The sequence below is a fragment of the Haliotis rufescens genome, unplaced genomic scaffold (genome assembly GCF_023055435.1).
Source record: "Haliotis rufescens isolate VD_foot unplaced genomic scaffold, xgHalRufe1.0.p SCAF_5, whole genome shotgun sequence".
Classification (NCBI taxonomy): Eukaryota; Metazoa; Mollusca; class Gastropoda; order Lepetellida; family Haliotidae; genus Haliotis; species Haliotis rufescens.
This window is the reverse complement of record NW_025964223.1, coordinates 20,927,178-20,953,418: the sequence shown is the minus strand read 5'-3', so window position 1 is coordinate 20,953,418 and position 26,241 is coordinate 20,927,178. Positions and strand designations below refer to the sequence as shown.

Here is a 26,241-nt window from a genome sequence, read left to right as displayed (position 1 = left end):
CACGGCGTGTCATAAATTGCAAAATCTAAAACTACGGAGGCGTTTGTCTTTTAAACTTGGTGAGTGGGTGAGTGAGTATGGTTTTATGCATCTTTTATCAAAATTCCCGCACTATCACGGCGGGGGATTCCCCGAAATGAGCTTCACACAATGGATCCATGTGGGGAATTGAACCCGGGTATTGTGTGTGACGAGCGAACGCTTTAACCACTGGACTACCCCACCGCCCCTCTTTTTAAAATGAGAAACATGGGGGTTTACGGCCTACATTCTTGTTTACGAAGGGCAATTGCTCTCAACTGGTTCTATTGATAGTACGCGTGGTTAGCTTACCGCTTTTTGCCAACTCATTACACTAATCTAATGATTGACACATTTCATTTATGGGTGCTCAGTGCCTGCCGGGGGTTGATCACGTGCCATTACTTGTTTTAGTGAAGGTGTACTTGAAGCAAGTATCAAATTGTTCATACTTAAAAATGATCAGGGGCGTTTCAGGTATTTTGGAAGAAGGGTGGGTTGGCTTGAGAGGGGGTTGACAAAAAGGGAAGATGCGAACCCATGTTCCCAAGTGTATACTGAACATTTAAAAAAAAAATATGCCTTTTCATTAAACTTAATCAAGATAGGTTGTATCAACAAGTTTTAGCCAAATGTACTGTTAGCGGACCATTTGATCATAATCTATGTGAAGTAGGCTACATATATATATGAACGGATATTGATGTATATATATTTGAAACTGAAATACTTAGTTATGCTTGTAAGAATTTTAAACACTTCAACATATGTAAACGGGTATGTGGTTACAACATGGTTATAACACGCAAACTACAACTAATATCATTGCATATTATTAAAGGATGATAACACCACTCCAATGTCATTAATCTGGTATGTAACTCAACAGTTATAACATTTCGTAATTTGAATTGCTGCATTCAATAGAGAAATACATTCCGAGGACACGAGTCATAGTTGGTATTTGTACGATAGAACATAGCCCAGTTATTCACATATCAGTCGACAGTTGTTAGCATACATAGACGTCATGCGCATTAATTACAATAATGGTTAAGTCATTTTAAATAAACCAAGGTCTTGATGAAATGTTTTGTGTTATATCTTTATAATTCATATATTATGAAACTCATGCAGGTAGTATTCTAAACATCTCATTCACTTTAATCGAGCACCGAAGGACTTTACGTGTGTTTCCATAGTTAGGGAGGAGTCAATAAAAACACCAAGGTTTTTGACAAGGTGAGGAAAAAGGCATCAAGGATTTCCAATTGTGAGGTGGGTTTGCTGAGTTTTATATTGGAGGGTGGAGCGATTATCATTGCCTCTGTTTTATCATCATATTGTATGCTTCCTAAACATATTTACGGAAGTGGCAAGTGAGACGCGAAGTAGAGCTTCGAGCCTCCATCCTTCGAAAATGGTGTACTGAAGTAAGAAGTTGGAAGCAGTGAGGAGTTTTCGCGCTTCCATCTAAAGCACATTATTTCGAAACCGAGAAGTAGGATGCGGCGTAGGGCTTTCAAGCATTACATCTTCAAAAAAGTTCCAAAAATAAAGTTCGAAAGATGAATTGTCAAGTGTTACCATGACCGTCTCGGTAGCCAGTGTAGGCCTAGTCGCTTCTGTCAAGACAGTGTTGGGCCCTCATGGAAGTAAATGCGTTACAGGTAAAATGCACATATATCGAATAGCAAGATCAATAAACAACCAACAAATTATATTGAAATACACAGGATTAGATTTCCAATCAAAAAGCAATTACTCATACCCAGTAGTTCAGTAACGTCCATCATCCACGTTCCATCGAAAACCTATACAAGCGACTTGATAGAGTTAAGCAATAATTGCATGAACCCGTTATTAAGGCCTTCAATATCAGCTTGATAACCGTGGACTAAATCAGTCTGTTTATCCACTCCATATAACAAATTTAACCCCATTTTCTGAGAACAAATGGAGGTATAAATATATTTCTTGGTGAGAATTGTAATTAAATACGACATATGTTTCAGGGGTATGCCGTTTTACATTTCACACCGATACTTTAAAGAGATACACCAATAAATAATAATAAATATATTTCAAATTCATGATTCTGCCAAGAAAAACTGATATAATCTCCAGCAGAAAAGTGACCATGTGCATTTAACCAACACTGTAATCAATGCTTACATGACAGTTCTTTCTTGTTTCATTTGAGTTAATATAATTCCTTTTTGATGCTTTTTGCAAAAACTAATTTGTCAGGACAAAAATATACCGATCAACATACTCCACCATATCACTCCCTGATCACGAAACTATAAGATTTAATCAAACTATATTGTTTTTTAAATACCTTCTTATCTGTGATAATTCCTTTCAGCCACACATCTGGCTATCGGCGCGTTTGTATATATTGATTGTATCTATAGAAATGAATATATATGTACGTGGGACACCTGAAGAACTTTTTCACTTCATCCCTGCCGCTACTTACCTTACTCGACCGATTCCCTGATCTATTGGATAGAGAGCCCGCCTGGAGACCATTAAAAGATGGCACTCGTTTTTTCCCTGCCTGGCGCTCAATATTAATGGGATAGAACAAGAACTGGTCGCCTCGGATTCACAATACTGTGTCTTAGTGGGGTATCCATGTTAAACTGTGGCCTGTGTCATAAACGTGAAATTACGAATAAACTGTATAAAACACTTATGCTAATATCTAACATGTTCACGAAAACAAGAACCATGATGCACCGTTTCTTAATGTAGCTAAAACAACTACTAGAACACTAAACATCAATCTATAGAACCTCTGTATGACATACGTTTGAGGGAGAGAAAAGCCGGGTTAAACACAGGCAGTGTACCTGAAAACAAGTGTGGAATTGATCCTGTAAAAAAGTTTTCAATTTGACAGTTTTAGCGAAAACCTGTGTCTAATTCAATGGATTTATATCAAAACTTACCTGTCCGCACGCATAAAATGTAACAACTGTCCGTGAACTGGATGTGCGTCTGCGTTGCTCCATAAATGTACGTTACTGCATGATAGCTTGGTGACAGATGGTGACAGATAGGGGCGGATTAATCATCCCATAAAATTGGAAGCGGTGTTGAGTTTTCAAGCTTCCATCTGAAACAAATAATTTCGAAACCGAGAGGTAGGGTGCGGCGTAGGGCTTTCCAGCTTTACATCTGCCAAAAATAAAGTTTGAAATTGTCAAGTGTTGCCATGACCGTCTCGGTAGCCAGTGTAGGCCTAGTCGCTTCTGTCAAGACAGTGTCGGACCCTCATGTAAATAAATGCATTACAGGTAAAACGTACATATTTCGAATATCCGTAAGAAAATGCCATGAATAAAGCATTATGTTACATTTTTTCAATGTTTCCTTTTCGAGTTTATTATCGTTTGTGGCAATGAGAGAGCATATATCCGTATAAATAACCTCTTGTTTGCGAACACTACCATTGTTAATAATGTATCATTATCAAAACAGTCAGGATTTAGCGCTTTGATCTAAAAATTGTCGTCGCCCAAAGCATCGATAAGCGCTACCATGGGTGATCGGCATTGTATTGTAATTTTAATCAGAAGAACAAAGAGTTTGCCGCCGTGTTTATGCAACTCATCATATTATTGTAAATAATAGTACCAAACTTCCTACAATATCTTTTTTTCATGTACTTATAAACAACCTGCAGTCTAGCAGAGCACCCGTTAACAGGGACATATGTCACAAAGACGAATTAATATACTGATTCAATGATTCAATGTTGCCACATGGGGCTAAATCACACGATCCAAATGCACTAAACACATACGTGACAGATACTCTTAGAGAACCTGGACGTCGCTATAAGAGTGCAATAATCTTGGACGCAACGTTCAACCCAATTTCACCTCACTTCACCTTAGAGAACATAGACAATCTTGGTTTAGACTCTAAGTTGTGTTCCGTAGCTTGTTAATGGTGGCTTTTCAGTTTATGAACATTTGTATTTAATTGTTTCAAAGTTAGCACAACTGTTGACAATTGTTAATTGTTGATTCCAAAATTGAAACCCGGAAATCTGTATGAACAGAATTAGATTGTGAAATCAATAAATTACCACACAAAATCAATAAACAACCGACAAATTATATTAAAATACACAGGATTGGATTTCCAATCAAAAAGCAAATACTCATACCCAGGAGTTCAGTAACGTCCATCATCCACGTTCCATCGAAAACCTATACAAGCGACTTGATAGAGTTAAGCAATGATTGGATGAACCCCATATTAAGGCCTTCAATATCAGCTTGATAACCGTGAACTAAATCAGTCTGTTTTCGTACACTATTCTATTTATCCACTCTTTATAACAAATTGAAGTTGTTTTTCAAAAACAGTTGAGGTATATAAATTTCTTGGTGAGAATTGTAATTAAATTAATGTGTCAGGGTTATGCCGTTTTACATTTCACACAGATACTTTATAACAGATACACCAGATAAGAGAATAATAACATATTTCAAATTCATAATCAGATTCTGCAAAGAAGAACTGACATAATCCCCAGCGGAAATGTGACCAAGTTCATTTAACAAACACTGTAATCAATGCTAACATGACAGTATTTTCTTGTTTCATTTCAGCTCATTCCTTTTTACCCATGCCTTTTTTTTACGAAAACTAATTTGTCAGGACAAATATATGCCGATCAACGTGCTACACCATATTACTCCCTCGTCACAAAAATATATACTTGGAACACCTGAAGAAGTGTTTTCCTTCATCCCTACGGCTCCTTATCGTAATCCAATCCCTGATCTATTGGATGGAGAGCCCACCTGGATGCCATTAAAAGGTTTCCCTGCCTGGCGCACAGCATTAATGGGATAGAACAAGAACTGCTCGCCTCGGATTCAATATACTGTGTCTTAGTGCCTGGGTTATCCATGTTAAACTGTGGCATGGTGTCTCAGTGGGCTAGCACAACAAACTCCATTTCACCTCACCTCACCTTACCTTGCTGCTTCCCAAATCATAAAGGGAGGTTGGTGTGTTCATGAGAAAGAATGTCATACACGTGAAATTACCAGTTAACTGTTAAGCATAAGTGTGCTAAACAGTTAAGATGTTCACGAAAACATGAACGATGATGCAGCGTTTTTTGCTGTAGCCAAGAAACTAAAGCATCACTAAACATCATTCTATAGAACCTCGGTATGACAAACGTTTTAGGGAGAGAAAAGCCGGGTTAAATACAGGTAATGTGCCTGCAAATATGGTCCTAAAATCAAGCAATCAATTCAACAGTTTTAGTGAAAACATGTGCTTTATTTAAAGTATTAAAACTTGCCTGTCCTCACACATGAAAAGTTACAACAGTCCTTGATCTGGATGTGCGTCTGCGTTGCTCCATAAATGTACCTTACTGCATCATCGCTTGGTGAGAATTTTGGGGACGGATGACGTCATGACTTAAGAAACTTTCCGTCTCAATAAAGTTCACTTTAACTAATTGTTTCAATTTAAATTGTTTTGGTACGATTACTTCATCATGAATCTCGCATCATGGAACATGAACAAATACTACTTCAGTCCTTAAATAACAACTAATTAATTGTACTAACCTGATCCAATGTTTCAGCTTTTTTTGTCTTTTCATTGCCCAGTAGCAATGTGTTTTGGCAAGGTGACACTTGTCCGAAAGCTCCTCATTCCGAAGCAACTTGATCCGTGAAATTTGGCGGGTCCCAGTGGCCCAGATTCCCTGTTGATTGGCATGCCAAGTGTCATTTGAATATGGCCATCCATATTTTTTTGTATGTGTTTCTCCCCTCAAGCCTCAACTAACCAGAGAGCGGGCGGACGAAATAAAATATATTACATTTAAAAAAATGTCTTTCAGTAATTGTGTAAGTTATTTCATGACATTTAAAACAAAGGTTAAACAATTGGTACTAGAATCTAGTCTATGAATTAATTTATGATGTAGATCGATTCGCTTTGCTTCGGAAATGCATTTTTAATAAACAACTGAAGAAAGATAAAGTTGACCTGGTTCTTTAATGACGGTGCAATGGTAGATCTAGTAGCATTTCTGTTATAAGTTCAGTGTGCAATTTTCCACAGCGGCAGCAAAATTGAGACACAAAAACTTTTTATCATTTCAAGTCGGAATGGAGATAAAAATATTAAAATACGAACAGCCTCACATACTTCAAAAAGATCTCAGATAAATATTTGTTCACATTAATTCTGGCATGTGCGTGAAAATGGATTTCAACTGAAAATGGGTTACACAGATCATCCTCTCTTGTAAACTACTTCGGCATGAAGACGTGTTTTGTCTCGAAGCTTAAAACAACAATTAATGTTTCTCTCAGATGCATTTTCTTCTCCATCCATGACGAGCATCTGTCATAACGTCAATGCCTCGACAATCTTCCTGGTCAGTTGAATTCAACAATGTAATACACACGGCTTCATTCACGGCGTCATCACAAGATTCCTTCCAAATACCCACCACGTATTCAGGGTTACGACATTGGGATGAATTAATAAATTAATTTGCATTTTTAGGAAAAGAAATGTTATCGTGAATACTATTATTAAAAAACATCCTGTACATGGTACTTTTTTATTGCACTGCGGATTTCTTTTATTACTTTCTAAAACTTTTTGTTTTCCCCCTTTCTGACCACCCGATCTTCTAGCATCCACGCCCCATGAACGCATCCGCTTACAACTGTCAGGAACTTCGCAAGTTAACTTGTCTTCAATATGAGCAACAAAACATTTTAATGTGACACTTAATTTGAAGGGAGTTGTTCGAGATGATCAGGGAGCCATTGGTCATTTAGATTATGACATTGGTGACTTTATCGTGGAGAAAGTTTCAATTCAAGATGATGACATCTCGACCGTCAACTCGAATCGACAAGATGGCGCCCCTCTTCCCACCTTTGCAAGTGCAACAGAAACTTTGACAAATTCAGTGCCGATTCTTGGGATTAGTGAATCAATGTCACAGCGAGATTTCATTGTGGAACAAGATGAAGCCGAATATGTATGTTCACACTTCTTTTGTCAACCATGCGTGACACAGCACAGGCAATTGCAGTTAGGTACTGGTGTGACTACCATGTTACATAAATTCGTCAACTCGAAAACAGTGCTGTCAATTTTTCAGGACTGATGTTTTGGGAGAGATCGTAGATACTCGGACTTGAAGAAACGGATATTAAACGTTGCAGCAGATGAAGGATCGGTGAGGACAAAACAGGAAAGGGATCCCAGATTGTATTTTAAAACTTGTGTGCAAAGTGTGTCCCAATCCCCCGAACTAAAAATACATGGGACAAGTGAAAGGGAGGAAATCCATAACTAAGTTGTCTTGGAATATGTGTATTGGAGTTTTCGTTTATCGTAAGTACAATATTATCTGGATAGGCCTAATGAAAGTCAAAACATCAAGGATATTCATATATAACTGTAGAATCCAAATGACCAAAACTAAACAAATATCTGTAATTTTCGGACGTAAATGAAAGATTCTTGTCGTCAATTTCGTATTTATGTATCGTTACTGTTACATTAACCGAAACTGTTGTTCTGCTGCTGTTCTGCCGTAAAAATATACAAAACAATACACTTTGACCACAGATACATTGAATGTGTCACATGAACACATGACCATGTGCTTTGCTATTAAAAGCGCAACCGTAAATAAGCTCCGCCCACTCCGCCCATTGATGCAGACCTCAAACACGATCGATTCGATTTTATATGATAAAACTACAGAAAATTTATTAAATTATATCTAGATATGGAGCCATTTGTGGTATCCAGGGTCTGTCATTCAAATTTATTCGAAGTTTGACGGTCAATGGTGATCTTCTTTGGGAAACAGCTTCTCCCGACGCTCGGTTATGTTCACATTGTCAGTTATTGTTCGAAACTGAAACACCGCCACCATGCGGGCTATTTATAGTCAGGGTGGGGCTTTAACACTATATCTCAACTACATATCAAGACTGATGATGATAACAAATACAGTTTTGCATTCACGTGTATAATATGCTAATGTTACGATACTCACGTTAGAATTCGAGCAGTTGACAGTTGGTTTGAAAAACCATTATACACATACTTGAATGTGTTAATATCTATGCTCATGCATGTCCCACTGTTATTTTATCAAATATTATCTTCATTGTTTTGTGCTGTGCTTGAAGCAGTTGGACAGAAGAAAGGTCCTGATTAGTTGCATTTAAGGCATTTGCAGTGCAGTGGAGTTAAGCCACAAGTTCATTCAGCTCAATGGACGTGGACAGTTTCGTGAGTTGATACTTGACTACGCCCAGCCCTGTTTGTGCTACGTGAATCTCTGTTTCGACGGCAGTCAGCTCATCAGTAATTTTTCGTTCCCTCTGAACTAATGAAACTTACACTACTTCCACTGGTTTACATTACAGAGGGATTTCAAATTGATTAATCATTTGTATTTTTGGCCCTGAAATGTTGTAAAAGGATCTGAAAAAATTGAGATGTATCATTAGTTAATTTATTCGTAATTATTAGTTTTTATATAAGGTTTTATTTATTACCGATGTATAAGTAATATTTATCATTTTCATGATCATCCACATGTCTTCCATTAAACATTTTGAAAGCTTTTGCTAAAGGGCTTCAATGTTGTAACGCTGATCAACAATTTGGAGCAAGAGTCTCTTTAAAATATATCTTCAGAGAAAGATCATGCTCGATTGTACCTCATAAGTTGTGAAACGTAGACACCAAAGGCTGGATCTGCTTGTATATAGTCCACATAAAGAGAAAGCTGACTTTTGGAAGTCATCTCTTGTGGAGATTTGTTTTGTCACTCTAAACTTTTATGCATTGATCTAAATATGAAACAGATGAGGCAGCTTCACTGGTCTCTTTTACTTTTAGCTCAGGATGGTGAATCATAAGAAGAAAATTTAATATTGAACGATAGAAGATCATCGCTTTATATATCTAAAGCACTCGTAAGTTACACTTCATGACGAAGTTCTCCTTTTTTATTTTTCCAAGATGTATGCATAAAGAAAAAGATCACCGAGGAGGGACGCACAATCTTTGCCCTTGATCGTGAGGGTGCATACTTCATGTCCAAAATAATTATCTTCAAATCTAACAGATCTAGATATGTTATCTATGAGGTCTATCTTTATTTTCGAAACTGTTTTTCTAGGAAATTTCAGATGACATCTGCTGTCATTTTTGACAATTTGTCCTGAACCTCTGAAGATAGATATGTAACTGTACCTAAAGTCACCACATTTAGTGATCAATTCCGCTTGGAAATGCTATGTGTGTGTGCAAGTTGGAACATCAAGTATTTTGACATAATTGAACTTGGATATTTTCTGACATTACAGAAATTCAAGCAATTTCTTTGTGTTTTTGAAAATCAACTTGGTATTAATTCCATACTTTCTGTGAATATAAAGAATGCCCTTCTTTGATCGTATTAAGGATTATGGTTATTCTTTGAGACAGAGCAACAGGGGTTGTATATTTGCTGTTCCCAGTAATATCTCTCGCTTTGTGCGGATTTTCTTTTATCATTGTAATCCAGTATTAAAGATGAATTGTTATGTCCACAAAGGAAGTGGACATAAAGTGGCCTACATACTGTTCTATTCCTCGGAATGTGACATAAGCTTACGAACGAGGAGGACATTACGTACATAATATGGTTTTAGTGTGGAAGATATGTTTGACGAATATTTTAAATAACTGATTTCGGGTACATTAATCAGTTTGAAAATATAATTGATTCCAAGTAACGTTCCCCATAAAGGTGAGGTGAGGTGAGGTGCGGTGAGGTTTAACGTCGCCTCCAAGAATGTTGCACTTAGATTTAGCGAAGTGCATGTACGCACGTAGGTGTGCTTGTGTGTGTGTGTGTGTGTGTGTGTGTGTGTGTGTGTGTGTGTGTGTGTGTGTGTGTGTGTGTGTGTCCGCTTGTACTAGTCCGGACTAATGCCGATAATATCGTGCTTGTCCGATGAGAAACCATGCCACGTTTAAACGCAAATACCTCACTCTGACACAGTACACTGACTACGAGCCGACCTGTTCTTGTGTTAGTTCCTTAACGCCACGCTAACAACAAGTACCATCTCTCATGACAAATACCGCCACAACCCATAAGTTAGCCGACTTCTTGTTAATATGAATGTATATGAAGAATAGTATGTACTGGACATCAAGCACCATCGCTCGTGGTAACCACCAGATCTCTTTAATCATCTCTTGAGACAAGCATAAAAGTCCCAACAAGTACACTATCATTGTTTGTGACATCCGCAGGACAATACAAAAACCTTCATGTTGGTTTCATGTTGTATAGTATAAAAAGGGTGACTGTCTCCACACGAATATATTCTTTGCGGTGACTCATCAGTACTGGTTCTATGTACATTGAAAAAAATAACAATAATTTTTTTATTGTTTTGATTAATATCCTTGCACATCACAATTAATATCAAACCACAAAACTGTGTCGAATAGCGAATTTCTGTACAAGCATTTCATGTGAAGTATCCAATCCAAATCCAAGATGGCTGTTATTGACGGTTTACAGCTCATGTTAGGTCAGTAACAACCATCTTAGATTATTATTGAGGGTATTCGAGCTCATATTGGGTCAGTAGTTATGTTCTCCGATTGGTCAATCTCGACTTGAGGCATGATAATATTACATATTGTTCGAGCTTATGTATCATCGATCCTGCTGGAGTTCACACTGAGATTGACTTTCTGGGGCGATATTTGATTTACAGAGCTTTGTTACTTATGAACATAGATAATACGTTCATCACTGAGTGCCGTATTATGTAACTTATCAAACCATCAGCGAATCTAAGAACCATCCCGCAACTGTGTGTGGATTTATCTATTGCTTCACGAGAATATAAGGTGCCTAAATATATGTTATTGTCGTCAGTATCAGATATAATACGGAGCCAGATCTATATTAAAATGAATATGCAGAACATTTGTAATCTAAACAATCTCAAAAGCTATGAAGACATTTATAGGTACTTGGAGATAATGAAGCACTAAAGTTGAATAACTTGTATTTCACTTGAGATAGGTTAGTGTGTTACACTAAGAATATATTGCTTCGCAAGTATCGCTAATTGGCGGGTCTCTTACTGGTTATGGGGGATCGGGTTAGTAATTGCATCACGATGATATACTTCGCACTTTTCAGTTTTACAATGACAGGGGCCCACGTGCCTTCAGACAACAGTGGAAATCTGATGAGATTCTAACTGTGGGCCTGTAGAAGTGCCCCGCCGTAGCTGGAGTAGTCTCCCTCGATCCGTGCCGTTCCCGCGTCTCTAATGTACCATGTCTGGTCCCCCAAATCCAGATACACCACCGTCAGGATCAAGGTGTCATCTTCATTCTTCTCAGACGAGGGGTTCTCGCCCCATGCTCGGGCGATCCTTTCCGACCCCTTGTACAGCGAGATGCCCAGAGAGTCGGAGTAGTCATATGCTATCATGTTGGCCCACAGTATGTATGTCCCGGCGAGGGGAGCAGTGAAGACGCCTGTCGTCGCGTTGAAGCCACCCCCGTGGTTGTACTGAACATCGTCGAACTTGATGACAGTGTTTAATGCAGGTCTAATCTGGGCAGACAGTCGAACTTCGTATGCAGCGACTGAAGAAAAGAGAGAATGCTTGATTAATACTACTTGTGAGTGACCTTGTATAGGCCACATTTGTGAGGTGAGATGAGGTGAATACGAAAGCAGAAAACTATTTCCAATGCCCTTCAGCAAATTAGAGATAACACACAAAACTGAAGCCTTCATATCCCAAACATGACAAGCCCGGTGGTACGCAATGAACATAGGCGTGTGGGTATACAAAATTCAACTCAAATCCACAAACAACCACACTCATACTTAAGTTGGATGGAGTCACATCCTAATGTGGGTTCCCGTTAATGCTTACAAAAAACTCTCAACCAATATTAAGTTGCCACGTCACTGTTTCGGGATTGAGTCTCCATTGCTGTGGTGTTCGGCAGGGAGTTCTTACAACCATTGGTGGATGTTAAGAAAAGTTTATTATCTTTGGAAACACCAGAATACAGACATCCCCTGCAAACCAAATAAGTATTTGGTGGTTGGGTTTTTGGAGGAGTGGGTGCATGAGTGCGCAAGTACGTGAGTGAGTTGATATAGACAATAATATCAGACCCCTGGAATAGACACTGACAGAATTCAACTAAAAAGCAATACACCACTTTGCTGTTCCTGTGGTTAAATATATTCATGTGATAAAACATATAGAAGCACATACGAAACACATGTGCAGTAAACTATTCAATGGGCCATAGAACCTTCATTGAGGAAGTACATTCCGCTTCATTTCGTTACCTTAAAGTACATAACACGTAGCAATGGAGTATTGCTATTTGATGATTTCACGGTAAACCGCATACCGACAGATCCGCCCGCATGTAGCTATAGTCCGTGTAAAATGACGACCGAATAAAAGCCACAAAGCTCTTTCTGTAATTATAGGAACCTCTGTTTACAGCAGAGGACATTGTACGATTCCCACTCCATCATAAGAACGTGTTCGCAAATAGGTGAAATTTACTATTTTGTGGATAATAGAAACGAAATATATAAATGTCATCAAACAAAAAACACATGAGAGTCACATTGTTTTATGTTATGTGATGGTCAAGTGAAAGAGTGAAACTAGTAAACCCAATTCCAATATGGATTCCACATCAGTGCTGGACCGTGTTAAGCGAGTGTGACGCAAAGCAGACACAATATTGACGTATAGATATACAGAGACTTTTGCTTCCATAGTTGTATGAACACCAAAATCCATGCCATCCTGACTCTATTTCCCGACACAGTTTCCAATGTAAACAATACATCTTAACTAAATATAACCACTTATGATGATAACAAAGACAGTTTCACTTTCGTATGTGTAACATAATGATATTACGATACTCAGGTTAGAATTCGTGTAGTTGACAGTTGGTAAGAAAAATCATTTCCAAACACACACATCAAATAATAATAATATATATGCTAATGCAAGCTCCACTAGTATCATATTTAATATTACCTTCATTGTTTTGTGCTATGCTGGAAACTGTTTGTTTGACAGAAGCAAGGTCCTGATTCGTGACATTTAAGGCACTGGCGGTGCTGTGGAGTTTAGTCACAAGGTCATTCAGCTCGATGGACGTGGGCAGTTTACTCAGTTGAAACTTGACTACGCCCAGCTCTGCTTGTGCTGCGTGGAGCTCTGTTTTGACGGCGTTCAGGTCAGCAGTTGCTCCCTGTGACGAAACGTACGTACACTACCATTAGAGTGACTGTCTTACTTTACAGAGGGATTTTCAAGTAGATTATTCATGTATCCTGACAATGGGTAAACATATCGGACAAACTACTTTAGATTTTAATAATATATTAATTACACTCTGATAAAATCAATACAATGTATCATAAATACTTTTCATTAATATCAATGGCAAGAGACAATGATAATAAGTTGGACGGACCTCTTATTGGAACCCAACTGGTGTTTGATAGCACGACCACAATCCATGCCTTTTGCGTATGCTATCACACAATTTTCAAGTTTAAACACCAATGTTAGTCTATTGAAGATTCCGACTATATCATAAGCAAGTGTTTATGAATCCCTATCAAACAGTAGTGACACCAGGCCCATTTAGGTCAGCCCGTCCTGTGGCACCCGCCATACACATGATAAGGCAAAGTGATTATTCGCCTGGAAAAAGAACACGGGAACATTTATTCAAGTCAAAATTGGAAATTGCATCAGATATCAGTTGTCTCTGATGCGTTAATTTTGGAAATATCTACCATAAGTCTGGAGCTGCTGGAATATTGCTTGATATAAAGGGAAAGTTGTCTATTGAAATGTTGAAGTCATCTTTCTTGTCATTTAGTCCCACAGATAGTGTTTTGTCATTTTGCATCTTTATGCGTACATCTAAATATGAAACAAATAAGGCTGTGTACCTGGTCTCTTCTTTTTCCAGCTCAGGCTGGTAACGTATCAGCAATATCAAATCATTGATGTTTCTGAAGCTTATTGTGCTATTATTTTCATATGCTAAATGCTCTCAATAGTACTGTAGAACCCATTCGACAGGCGCAAAGTCGAGAAGGACATCGCCAAATGAAACTCGCTATAAATGTTTAACGAGTATGCTTTGCGTATATTTTAAGTATGGTATGCCAAAATGCTCAGCTTGCAAAATATCAAAACTTTCAGTAGTTTATTTAGCTCAAAAAGAAAACATCGCGAGTTAAGAAAGTCTCGACCAAATTTATTGGCACACAATTACCAGAAGCGGCCATTGTTGACTTTTGGCGCAGTCCAATATTTTCTTTATAATTTTATCATTTTTCATACAACATGCATAGTGATCCTCTGAGACTATTACAGTAATTTTGTTACACCCAACTAAATTTTCTAGAATTATTGACACGGATGTATAAATCTTTGTAAAATATATCTCAATTTTATAGAGTTTGCCAATGATTTCATTTGAAAAACTTTCAGACATATTGACAAGCCGACAAACGTCAGTGACACGTTTGGGCGTGGCCTAACTCGCGCTTTGTTTAGTTGAACAAAGTCAACATACACTGCAAATAATGACAAATATTGGATGATACGCAAAATCTGAAATGATATATATTCTAGGTAAACCAATCAACAGAAAAATAATGCAGTTTACGAAAAAAAATCAAAATACTTGCAATTTAAGCTACCATTTCTGATACTGGTAGCATGTACCGCATGACACATCGAAGCGAAATAAGTTGGTAAGCTATCATAAACAAAATTATTGATCTGGATAGCAGTCTTCACTCCTATTTGCTTTTATATTTATTCGTGATTGCTGCCGGTGCGTAACATCAAATTTGTAAGTCTAAATCCGAAACCGTAAAGGATTCCACGCTTGATGATTTGAAAAGTATTTTCTGAAAACGACAACAGCTTAGAGCGATATAACATATTGATATGCCATAATAATAACAACATGATATTGTTATTGGTCTACCATTGCCCCAATCTTCAGAACGGATGAAACTAGGTACACGTCGACTGGAGGAATTTAGGGCCTAAGTGATTTTGTACCCAAAACAAAATTGTACCCAAGTACTTGATGATTTTGTACCCAAGAAAACTTAACTAAGTCTGTATGATTATATAATTTTTTTCATGTTCATTGCAAACAATTAATGAGCTGAACATTTCATCAAGTTCACAATATGACTAACCTAATTGTACGTGGTCCTTGAGTGAAGTCAGTCAAATTGATTAATTGTGATATGAAAGTAATACATTCTTGTCACTGAACAAGTGGTCAGTAAATTGGTAAACCGTAAGTTAATTGTAGTTTTTGACAGAAAGTGATAATAAATTTACTTTTTCATACAAAAAGTATTGTGTGTCTTTGAAACAAAACTGTAATGCAAAAATATTTTGGGTACAAAAGCACATACCACTTTGATAAAAACAAGAAATTTTACATTCCAAAAGCACAATTCAAATGGATTTCGTGGAACGATTGGGAAAAAAACATTTCTAATCAGTGAAATTCCTTTTCACATTTTAAAACAAGTATTTACGTAAGTATATACGTTTACGTAACTCAGGTAGACGGCTCATGTTTTGTCCTAAAAGTAAAACAAAACACTTAATAGTATGGACGCATCAGAAATGAGGGTTTTTAAAGATATAATTCTATCAAACTTGTCTATCAAAGAAAAATACGTATGAAATTCTTTTAAAATAATTTATGACACTGAAAATTTCAAGCACTAAATCAGAGAATATTCAAGGAAAGACAAATGTGTTTTATTTTATTGCAAATAGTTTTGTTTTTTGCAATTCTTGTTTCAGGGCAAGGGCACTTCTAAACACACCAACTGAGGACCTTGTGATGCACCAGCTGATGAAGTTGGATACTGTGATTGCATACAAGGGAAAAAACAGGTTTGCAGGAGAACATGTATGTGAAAATAAACTTCATAAGGTGATAAAAAGTCAGGGGGTGTGGCACACAGGATAAAATACATCTGATAAGGGTAATCATGTTTACAGGGACATTTCTTTTCACTCAACCCTTAAGGCTGAGACACATATAGAACATGATAAGGACCTATACTGACTGGATATTCAGAACCCATCAAATGATCTGCAAGCTAAAGTTGAAAGAAACAGATCAGCAAGAAAAAATATTTGTGCCTATGAGGATGCCTACTAATGTCTTATCCCCAATTTCGCACAAAGGTTATCTTTGAGCATGTCCATTTTGAATCAACATATAAACCTATATTTTATTAAATAAGGATTTGAACATACATAAAATGGATTGGAATCAATATAAAAATGCAAAGGGAGGAATTCAGCAAAACATATTGATAATCAAAACTCTTTGCTGGAAGAATATTGGTCTGGGCTGCATTTATACACCAGAATTGGGCTTCACATGGACACATTTGGGATATCGAACCCGCGCCCTCGATGTGACGAGTGAACGCCTCATAACCAAAATACTCTCCCACTGTTCTTTTAACCCTCAAGACCCTTAATTGTGCTACCTTCAGTTGAGACTGTGTGGCCACCATCTGTGTTGTTGTTGATGTCTGGTCTGCTTGAAGTTTCTGTACCAACTGTTCCAGCAGGGTCACATGGCTCACTAAGTTAGCAATATCTGTCTCCCCACCGGAATTTGTCAGAGGTGCGATGAGACCAAATGCACGAGAGGACAAGAGAACCCCAAGAACAATATGTCTTAACATCATGGCATTCGGTGATAATGTGGCCAACGGTTCTGTACTGAAGACTGTAGACTATCATCAGGACAAAAATAAATGACCTGTTTGTTCCAGATGATAAGATTTAGCAGAGTGAAATCTGCACCAATCCTACATGAGATAATAGCGTGATAAGAAGATGCCAACAAATTAAATATCTCTTATCAAAAACAGGTTATCTAACATATGGTCAAAAGTACCTGTGTTCAGTATCAAGAAAACACATCTCAACTTCGTCGGTGCTGCGATTACCACCATTATTCAGGTCGAATCCATGTCTTTATCTAGAAGTACATGTACATGTAAGTGCAGTTAGAGAACAGATTAGGCTCTTGTCCATCGTGCAGATGTTACAGAACACGTGTGTCTTTCCTAAAAATTGCCCTATATACATGGCCAGCTGTGTATGCCAGCGTTTGTGTCAGCACTCTCATGTCCTAATTATGTACTGTCTATCTTTAGATATCTTTGGCGTAATATATTATGTCATCGTTCGCAGGTAAAATGTTAACGGGGGGGGGGGGGAGGGAAGCGTGAGTGAATATTGCTTTGCATTCGTCACTATCATTCCATAGTATCTTGTACAATATGAGCTTCCCAAACGTGTTTTTTTATGAATCACTATCAAATAGTGATGATACCAGGTGTTCGCGAACCAGTGGTTGACATCAGGCAAACTATGGTGAACAGCCATGTTTCGTTAGGACACGATGACACACGATCAGCCTGATGACATTCGACACAGGTATGGGGTACTGGGGTTATTCTGCTCCAGATTCCCCGAGGACAATACTGTTGTCACGTCATGGTTAAACAAAACTTTTATGAATGTAACATCAATGTTTTGTCTGTCAGAATATGCTTTGGTTGTTGCTGTCATTTGGTCGCGGTGTTAAAACAAAGTCACGTGAGTTTTCTAAATCAGCAGTGTTATTAGCATATGCGCTAAATGAATGGTTCTTACCTTACAGAAATTAATTGCAAATTAACCACGAAAGGATACCATGAGAGGAATTCTTTTGTTAAGGCACATGCGCTCGATATTACGAAAACTTGGGCAACACTAATGGTCTCTTCATCTTTTTTCCAGATAAAAACAGGTGAGGACCACGGATCTTTTTTAGGATAGTTTTGAAATTTTGTGCTCAGTCTTCACTACAAAAAATGTCCCCAAAAATATTCCCGAAACCTAACGTGTTTTGTTCAGTATATATGAATCGGCTTGAGTTTATCCATCAATACTCAATGACTATGTTTAAATGTATGTATGTGACCAGAATGTTCAGACAAGTAATGTATGTTAAGTTATACATAACCATATGTGATACGTGATTTACAAGCAAAGAGACGACAGTTAATGTGTATATTAAACATGTAAAATTAAAAGCGTACTGTCATGGCCAGTATGTGGGCGTTGATTAAAATCTCAATGATACTGTTTGGCGTACAATACAACACATCTGGACCAGGCGAACTATTGTGTGATAGAATTACCAACGAACCACACCGTAGGGATACGATGTCACTTGATAAGCCCGTTTATTAATAAAGCAATCTCTGAAAGCGGCTCATTGTATGATTCCCACTCTTCTCATAAGCATGTGTTTATGAAACAGAAGAACATTGCCTCCTACTTGTATATATACTTGCCAACCACACTCTGTAAATCACTTGCTTGATAACGGTGTTAGAACCAACACCGAAACGTCGCTCTTAATTGTAATAAAGAAGTTGTTCATCCATAAATTCTGATCCTTAGTACTCCAACTTCTAAATGCCTATCAAAGAAGTTGGCCATGGAGTATTTACATACCCGCCTCCGTGGTTTAGTGGTAGAGTGTCCGCCCGGAGAGCGGAAGGTCCGGGGTTCGATCCCCGGTCGCGTCATACCAAAAGACGTTAAGAGATGGTACTTGTTGTTACCCTGTCTGGCGCTCGGCATTAAAGGGCTAGTCGGCTCAGTATACTGTGTCTGAGTGGGGTATTCATGTTAAACTGCGGCATGGTATCTCAGTGAGCTAGCACTATAAATCGGCATCAGTCCGGATTAGTACAAGCAGCCACACACACACTCACGTGCATGCACGTCGCCATATAAGTGCAATAATCTTGCACGCGACGTTAAACCTAATTTCACCTCACCTCACATACTATTTTATTTCTTGGAATGCGGAAGAAGCTGAAGTTGAAGTGTATTACAAGAGCAATGTATGTTTTTTGAGTGGAAGAAAGTTATGTATATGTGTTTGATACCTGTTGTATGTAATTGCAATGTTCTTGGTCTCATGAATGTACATCGGCTTGAAAGTATTACCCAAAGAATATTAAAGAAAAGACAAATTCACATTTTTATTAAAAATATACATCCTTGATACTGTTTAACACTTCATTCTAGAAGACAAGTCTGTCTGGTTCATTCGACATATTCGTATCTGACAAACATCGCAGCTCCATTCATAAGATGGCGTGTGTGTATCGAAGTGCTACTTTAGAAAGTTCTAGTAATTTACCTATTGTTATCTACGAACAAACAAATCAAGTAATAATCATTACAAAATACATTTTAATCTATGGATGCAACTGTGTTACTAGGAAGTTCAAAGCATTAAACTTTTGTATATTTTCTCTTCAGTCTCATCTTCAACATTATCTGAAATGCAATTTTACATGTTCATGAGAATGGTTTGTTTTACGTACATTGTAACAGTGGTGAGCAACACATGAATCCTTTCATGTCGGAACGGTATTTCCAAGACATGTTATTATATCGAATGGGACTATTTCTAACTCTCATGAGTGGTCTGAAGCATCTGATCTATTATGTTGGCCTGTCATCTCTACTCACAAATCTTATCTAAAGATCTCGTTACCAAAATAAATCTAAAATAAGATGGCAATTTCTCTATGTAAGGCCTTGTTCTCACCAAGCATTTTCCGTTTAGTCTCAGTAGGCATACAATTTAATTCAAATTCATCAGCAGACATGGCGGAAAAGCTTAGTCAAGGGCAAATAACTTAAAAGTATAAGTTTGAAATTTCGAGAATAAATATTAAATGAGTTATTTACGAGACAAATCCCGTCATGAATAATGATGAACTAAGCTAAGAGGCAAAAGAAAGTAAAGGCTAATATTTTTCATTTGTTATAACCATTTAATAGTTAATGGACAGTAAACTGGTTTACTAGAATCGTCCAAGTACCGATAAAAAAACAACAAAACACAAAACGCGTTACCGTACAGCTGACGTTATGAAAACTGTGTAAACTATGTTTTCCGCTCGTAGCAGGACATGCACGTGCTGAAATCGGGTATAAATTGGCTTAAATGAAGCTTTAGTATCACATCTAAGAAAAGCACACTCAAAATATGGCCAGATTGACTTCGATGTACAGTGAGAGGGCAATTGGTATGGCACAAATGGCTGCAAGTCCATATTTTCCAAAACGTTTGGATGTACCCCACTGACGGTGGAGAAATTGTTACGACAGGCAGACGGGAGGGACCCAAGACAGACCGCAAAGTGGTAGACCACGTGTCATAACAGCTCAAGAAGACCGCTATATTCGCACGATATATCTCCGGAAAAGTGAGTGTGTGAGTGTGGTTTTAGCAATAATCCAGCAACATCACGGCGGGGGACACCAGAAATGTCATCTCCGAAACAGATTCGTCACGTCAACGTCAATAGCCAAGATCTACAGGATTCCGAGCATATCGTCCTTTCCGAAGCATGGCTGTGACTCAACAGCGTCGACATGACAGACTACGCTGGGCAGGACAAGTCCATCGATGGCAAGTTAAAAACTGTCAAAGTCGGCTTTGTTTATTTCGTGACGGTAGACAGAGAGTTTACAGACGTCGGGGAGAACGTTAACGTTTGGCACGGGAGTGCGTTCGAGAAGTGCATCCATACGGCGGTAGAAGCGTCATTTTATGGGGAGACATTTGGCAACGAGAAGACGCGCTAAGTGATAATTCAGGGCAATCTGAATGCCTGTCAGTGCAGGCATCAAGTTTTGCAACCAGTCGCACTCCCTTTCTTACAGAACCAGCCAAAGGGGATAATTCTTCAGAACGATAACGCCAGACCCCATCCTCGCAGAGTGACACAAGATGTTCAAAATCATGATCAGTACAATGTCAGTGTTCTTCCCTGGACTGCATGTTCCCCGGCTATGAATCCGAAAGAACATCTGTGGGATCAACTTCGCAGACGAATTCGTCGTCGTTCTCAAGTTCCAAAGAGCAGACAAGAGATGGAACAAGCACTGAGAGAAGAATGGCTGCGAAGACCAAATCACGTCATCCTACGCTTGACGTCATCCATGAGAAGACGTGTTGATGCGTGTACTAATGCAGCGGGAGCTCACACACGTTATTAGATGCGTCCAGTTCACATGTTGGAGAAATGTCAATTTCCTTACCCTACGTGTGTTTAAGTTCTTATTTTATCTTGAATGTTGGGAATACCACCATGCCTGTCTAAATGACGAACATCCAGGAATAATATGCTAAAATTTCTTAGACACAAAAATGTTTTGTTTTCGATATTTTATCCATATTTGAAACCCGACCTATACTTTCTTTTGACCCCGAGTTTATATTACATCTGAACTTTTAATGATCAACAAGGTTGAATTACACATTTCAGTTTAGAATTATTACAACTGTATGATACTATGTGAAATATTGTTGTTTCTTGGAAATCGAAGTTGCTGAATATTGTTATTCCTTCTTTCACTCTTCGTCAAACGATGCCAGCATGTCTGGCGAGGGCATAAAAAATTCCCTTCGTGTCCTGCAGTAGTCTCTCTGGAGTGTCATACGCCTCGACAATCCCTTTGTTCAGCACCAATATTCTGTAAAAAATAAGAATATTCTAATTATCCGTCCAAAATAGTTGGTCAACTTAAATGAGACAGTTCCTTATATATCCTTCAGATAAATTAAAAGGGCTTCAGCCTAAGGCTTATACCCTACCCTAACCCTTTCATATCCAAACCATCCATCAAAGTCATGTTTGACTGAGCATTCATAGGGAACAGTATATGCAATCGTATATAATTTGTCAGATGAAAACAATACTTATATAGTTAGTTATTATTTACTGACAACATTCCAGATGGTATAATATGCTCCCAATCTGTTAACCTGCGACTACACACAACTGCCCATGTCTCTGGACAAGATGGTAATTTGGCATGTAATATTACTTTGTTGTTGAACAAAACATTACACATGACACACTATCAGGATTATTCTCGCAAACTGTATCAGATTGATTCAGTGGAGGGTCATTGTTTGCAATATTACTGACCTGTCGTAATCCATGACTGTGTTGAGTCTGTGGGCGATGGTCAGCACCGTGCAGTCCTTGAACTCCGACCTGATGGTCTGCTGGATAAGGTCATCTGTTTCCATGTCAACGGCTGCTGTTGCCTCGTCCAGTACCAAAATTTTGGATTTTCGTAGAAGAGTCCTTGCAAGGCAAAGAAGCTGCCTCTGTCCAATACTAGAACGATAGATACAAAATAGAAGACAAGCTCAGTTGTCTCGCCTCCAAACTTATCATGCAACTATTTTGCATCTCAGTCGAGTCCACGGAAGAAATATGACTTAGGGCACCTTGTGTTTCGCGAGACTTGGCGAAAACATATTGAGTGGTCGCTGACTCGACTAATATCCCTCATGGCGTTGATCTTTCCCTTTTCTCACTGGATTACCAGGTCTAAACTCGCTTATTTTCAGTTCGTCGTTGGAACTAGTTTGAAACTTCTTGAATGCGGTGTTGAATTTGGTTGTTGTTTGAAGCTGCACTCAACACTATTCCAGGTATATTACTGTGGCCATATAAACAACCTTGACCAGATAAACCAGCAATTGCAACCATAAGCAACGCCCAACGACTCTCGGCACAGGAACTCGATGATAGCGTGTCTGGCATAATAACAAAAAGGGGTGGCCAGAATTATGGCACTACATGGGCTTGACCTCAGTAAACGTTTCTGATTAGTCTACATTTACTGATCATGAGTTCAAGCCTGTGTAGCGCAGAAATTCCTGGCCACATTTTTATTGTTTACCTCGGCGGCGAAGCTTAGGGTTGAGATTTGATGGTTGTTTTATAATATATACGAGGTAAGGTGACCATAGATGAACACGATTGTTTAAGCTATAGTTTGTCTAGCAAGTGCCAATAGGTTGAAATAAGTGACATTCATATTTAAGCAATATCGAGCTGTGATTCGAACCGAGTGTGAAATCTTGAATAAGGACCAAGATGGCGGGTGTAACTCCTTGTCTATATGTATGAGGGTGTGATTTTTTTTCTATACAAATATATTATGCCAGACACGCTATCACAGAGTCCCTATGGCTCTCGGGGAAGCAAAGGTTTGTTTATTTAACTTATTCTGGCTGAAAATCCTCACCGGTTTCACATTCACTCACTCATTATTGTATCGTACCTGAAGTTCTTGCCCCCCTCCTGACATTTGTAGAGAAGTTGACCAGGAAGAGACTTGACCAGTGTGTGAAGGTGGGCGTGTCTCAGAGCAGTCCAGATCTCCTGGTCATCGTAAGCCTCGATTGGATCAAGGTTCACACGAAGTGTTTCCGAAAATAGCATCGGATCCTACAGTAATAGGAAACGGAATTGTGATCTAAATTTCAATCTTTTGAAAAACAAGTGTCCATGTGAAACCAATTACTAAACTGCCGGGCAAAAGAAGCTATACACACATTTACAAGAAATGAATTCTCTTGCTGATTTTTAAGAAATGACATGGTGAGTTCCAACCAGTGCACTGCAGGTTGCGATGAAATTAAATCATCTATATTTGGACAACGTTTGGAGGGTTATTTGTCAACTTCTTTTTGAAAATCTATGTGTTTTGAACACCTATTTTGAACTACTCAAGACTATGGGTATTATAATGTTGAACTTTAGTAATATTTGTTACACTTATTACTACCTGTGACCACTTTTCATAATGTTCTAAGATTGCGGAGCTTTGTACCCTGTATTGTTACGCGTTGCAAGAGAACACCGTTTTCAAAGCGTTGCTTATTCGCTCGGTTCTAAATCAAAATAATATCTAATCTATAGATGGACTACATCAAATTTCAAAACAGAATAGGGGCGGTCGGGTAGCCTAGTGGTTAAAGCGTTCGCTCGTCACGCCGAAGACCCGGGTTCGATTCCCGACATGGGTACAATGTCTGAAGCCCATTTCTGGTGTCCCCCGCCGTGATATTGCTCGAATATTGCTAAAAGAGGCGTAAAACATACTCACTCACTCACTCAAAACAGAACAGGTTTATCTCCCAAATGAGTGAGTGAGTGAGTGTGGTTTTACGCCGCTTTTAGCAATATTCCAGCAATATCACGGCGGGGGACACCAGAAATGGGCTTCACACATTGTACCCATGTCGGGAATCGAACCCGGGTCTTCGGCGTGACGAGCGAACGCTTTAACCACTAGGCTACCCGACCGCCCCTCTCCCAAATGACAAGAAATGATTATTCCATTCATTTGAAACGGGTTTCGCAGTTGTTTTTTAACCTTAAGTGTGAGGTGTTTCGGCGAATGTCTTCAGCTATATCAACGTTTTCACAACGTTTCTTCTTTTTGGTGAAGTCCAATTGTGAAGTGTGTAATTTCCTTTGTCCAGCGTGTGTTGTTGTTTTTTTGCGGTACCAGATAGACACTTTGTTTGAAAGTAAATTATTAGAAACATTATTAATACGGAATTGTAGTTAGAGGTATATACATTTGCTAAGCATTGCAATGGTCACCTGTGGGATTATCGTCAACCTTGACCTGACCTCGGAGAGCTGGACATCGGCGATGTTTATGTCGTCAATGACGATAGCGCCCTCTACAGGATCGATGAGACGGAAAAGGGAGAGCATCATGGACGATTTACCTGCCCCTGTCCTTCCCACGACTCCCACCTGCAAAATAATCCACAAAGTAGAATGTCTCAATCAGCATAGATATCAATCTTCCAGGAACAATAAACTTGTGACTGGTGATGTGTGTACTAGTGGAAACGTTGCTTCTGTAACCGAATGAAGAGTTAGACACCCTAATTATAATGGTTACATTGCTCGCTCATCACACATTCTCCACATAGATACACCGTGTAAAAGTAAAAATTATAATTAGTGTTCCCCATTGAGATAAGGCTGGAATAAAACATCGTAAAACCATTCTCATTCTTCCTCTTTTACGAACCGATTGATTTAAGGACTGACTGTCTCAATCAACACCATTATTTTAATTGAAGTTGCAAACAATGTTCTTGTCCCACCGACCGCCTCCGTGGCCTAGTGGCGAAAACTTCTGCACAGAGAGCGGAAGGTCGGCGTTTCGATTCCCGAATACGACATACCAAAATATCTTAAAAGATGGTACGTGTCAGTATACAGGGTCTGAATGGAGTATTCGTGTTATAACTGCGGTCTCAGTGGGCTAGGGCTATACACCGAAATTAGTCCGGACTACAAACACACACACTGACACACACGTTAATTAATCGCCTCGCCTCGCCTCGCCTCGCCTCGCCTCGCCTCGCCTCACCTCACCTCACCTCACCTCACCTCACCTCACCTCTTCTCACCTCACCTCACCTCACCTCACCTCACCTCACCTCTTCTCACCTCACCTAACCTCACCTCACCTCGGTTCCACTAACCTTCTCTCCTGGTTTGACTGATAGATTGATGTCATGCAGCGCCAGCTGTAAACCAGACCGGTACCTTAGAGAAAAGTTCCGATATCGTATGTCTCCCTGGTTCGGCCATGTCGGAGGGACGCTCTGACCCCCGTTAAAGCAGTCTACCTGACAACAGAACAAAGAATGAAGAAAGCGGCATTGCTCCTTCGTACAGCAAACACCCGTTAATCCGGAAATCAATACTTTAGGGCAACTTTGATAACTACGTCTTTGAACACTGAACCAAACAAATCGGGATCGTGAATATTTTCAGGTATATTTTTGTAGTGAAGACGGAAAACACAATCTCATAAATATATCTCCTAAATATATATGACCCCTAATTCCTTTTGGTCGGTATAAGTAGAAAGCCACACCACCCCAAAGTAATAAGTCCATTAACAATGCGCTAGATTCTATTCACCAAGTGGATGCTCATTGTCCAGATAAGTATTACACCTGGAGTACACAACCATACTAGAAGGATTAAAGGGGAAGTGTACACGCAAAAATCACTTTCTTTCTTTTTCTAAACAAAACGCAATTTCAGAATTAGTTAGTATCTGTGTTTGAAAATATACGCTCATTTTTTTTCACAGTGAAAGTAGG

General features: G+C 38.7%; 3 protein-coding genes across 3 annotated transcripts in view; all 3 read right to left on the bottom strand.

The window, feature by feature from the left end:
- LOC124122990 (carbohydrate sulfotransferase 15-like) overlaps positions 1-3,026 on the bottom strand; it is a 50,378-nt gene extending 47,352 nt beyond the window's left edge. Inside the window, exon 1 of the mRNA XM_046486215.2 lies at positions 2,979-3,026. Within this exon, the coding sequence (XP_046342171.2) occupies positions 2,979-2,992 (14 nt within the window). The 5' untranslated portion in view covers positions 2,993-3,026. The remainder of the gene's footprint in view (positions 1-2,978) is intronic.
- Positions 3,027-10,486: 7,460 nt separating this feature from the next.
- Positions 10,487-16,950, bottom strand: LOC124122992. Its single transcript, XM_046486217.2, has 3 exons — positions 16,694-16,950; positions 13,167-13,383; positions 10,487-11,727 (listed from the first exon to the last, which is right to left on the bottom strand). The coding sequence occupies exons 1-3, from the start codon at positions 16,895-16,897 to the stop codon at positions 11,330-11,332; spliced, it is 819 nt and encodes a 272-aa protein (XP_046342173.2). The 5' UTR covers positions 16,898-16,950; the 3' UTR covers positions 10,487-11,329.
- A 2,293-nt stretch (positions 16,951-19,243) lies between these two features.
- The window catches only part of LOC124122989 (multidrug resistance-associated protein 1-like), a 37,625-nt gene continuing 30,627 nt past the window's right edge, over positions 19,244-26,241 (bottom strand). The window contains exons 22-26 of the mRNA XM_046486213.2: positions 25,612-25,758; positions 24,710-24,868; positions 23,379-23,545; positions 22,229-22,423; positions 19,244-21,770 (exon numbers count right to left, since the gene is read on the bottom strand). Of these exons, the coding sequence (XP_046342169.2) occupies positions 21,659-21,770; positions 22,229-22,423; positions 23,379-23,545; positions 24,710-24,868; positions 25,612-25,758 (780 nt within the window). The 3' untranslated portion in view covers positions 19,244-21,658. The remainder of the gene's footprint in view (positions 21,771-22,228; positions 22,424-23,378; positions 23,546-24,709; positions 24,869-25,611; positions 25,759-26,241) is intronic.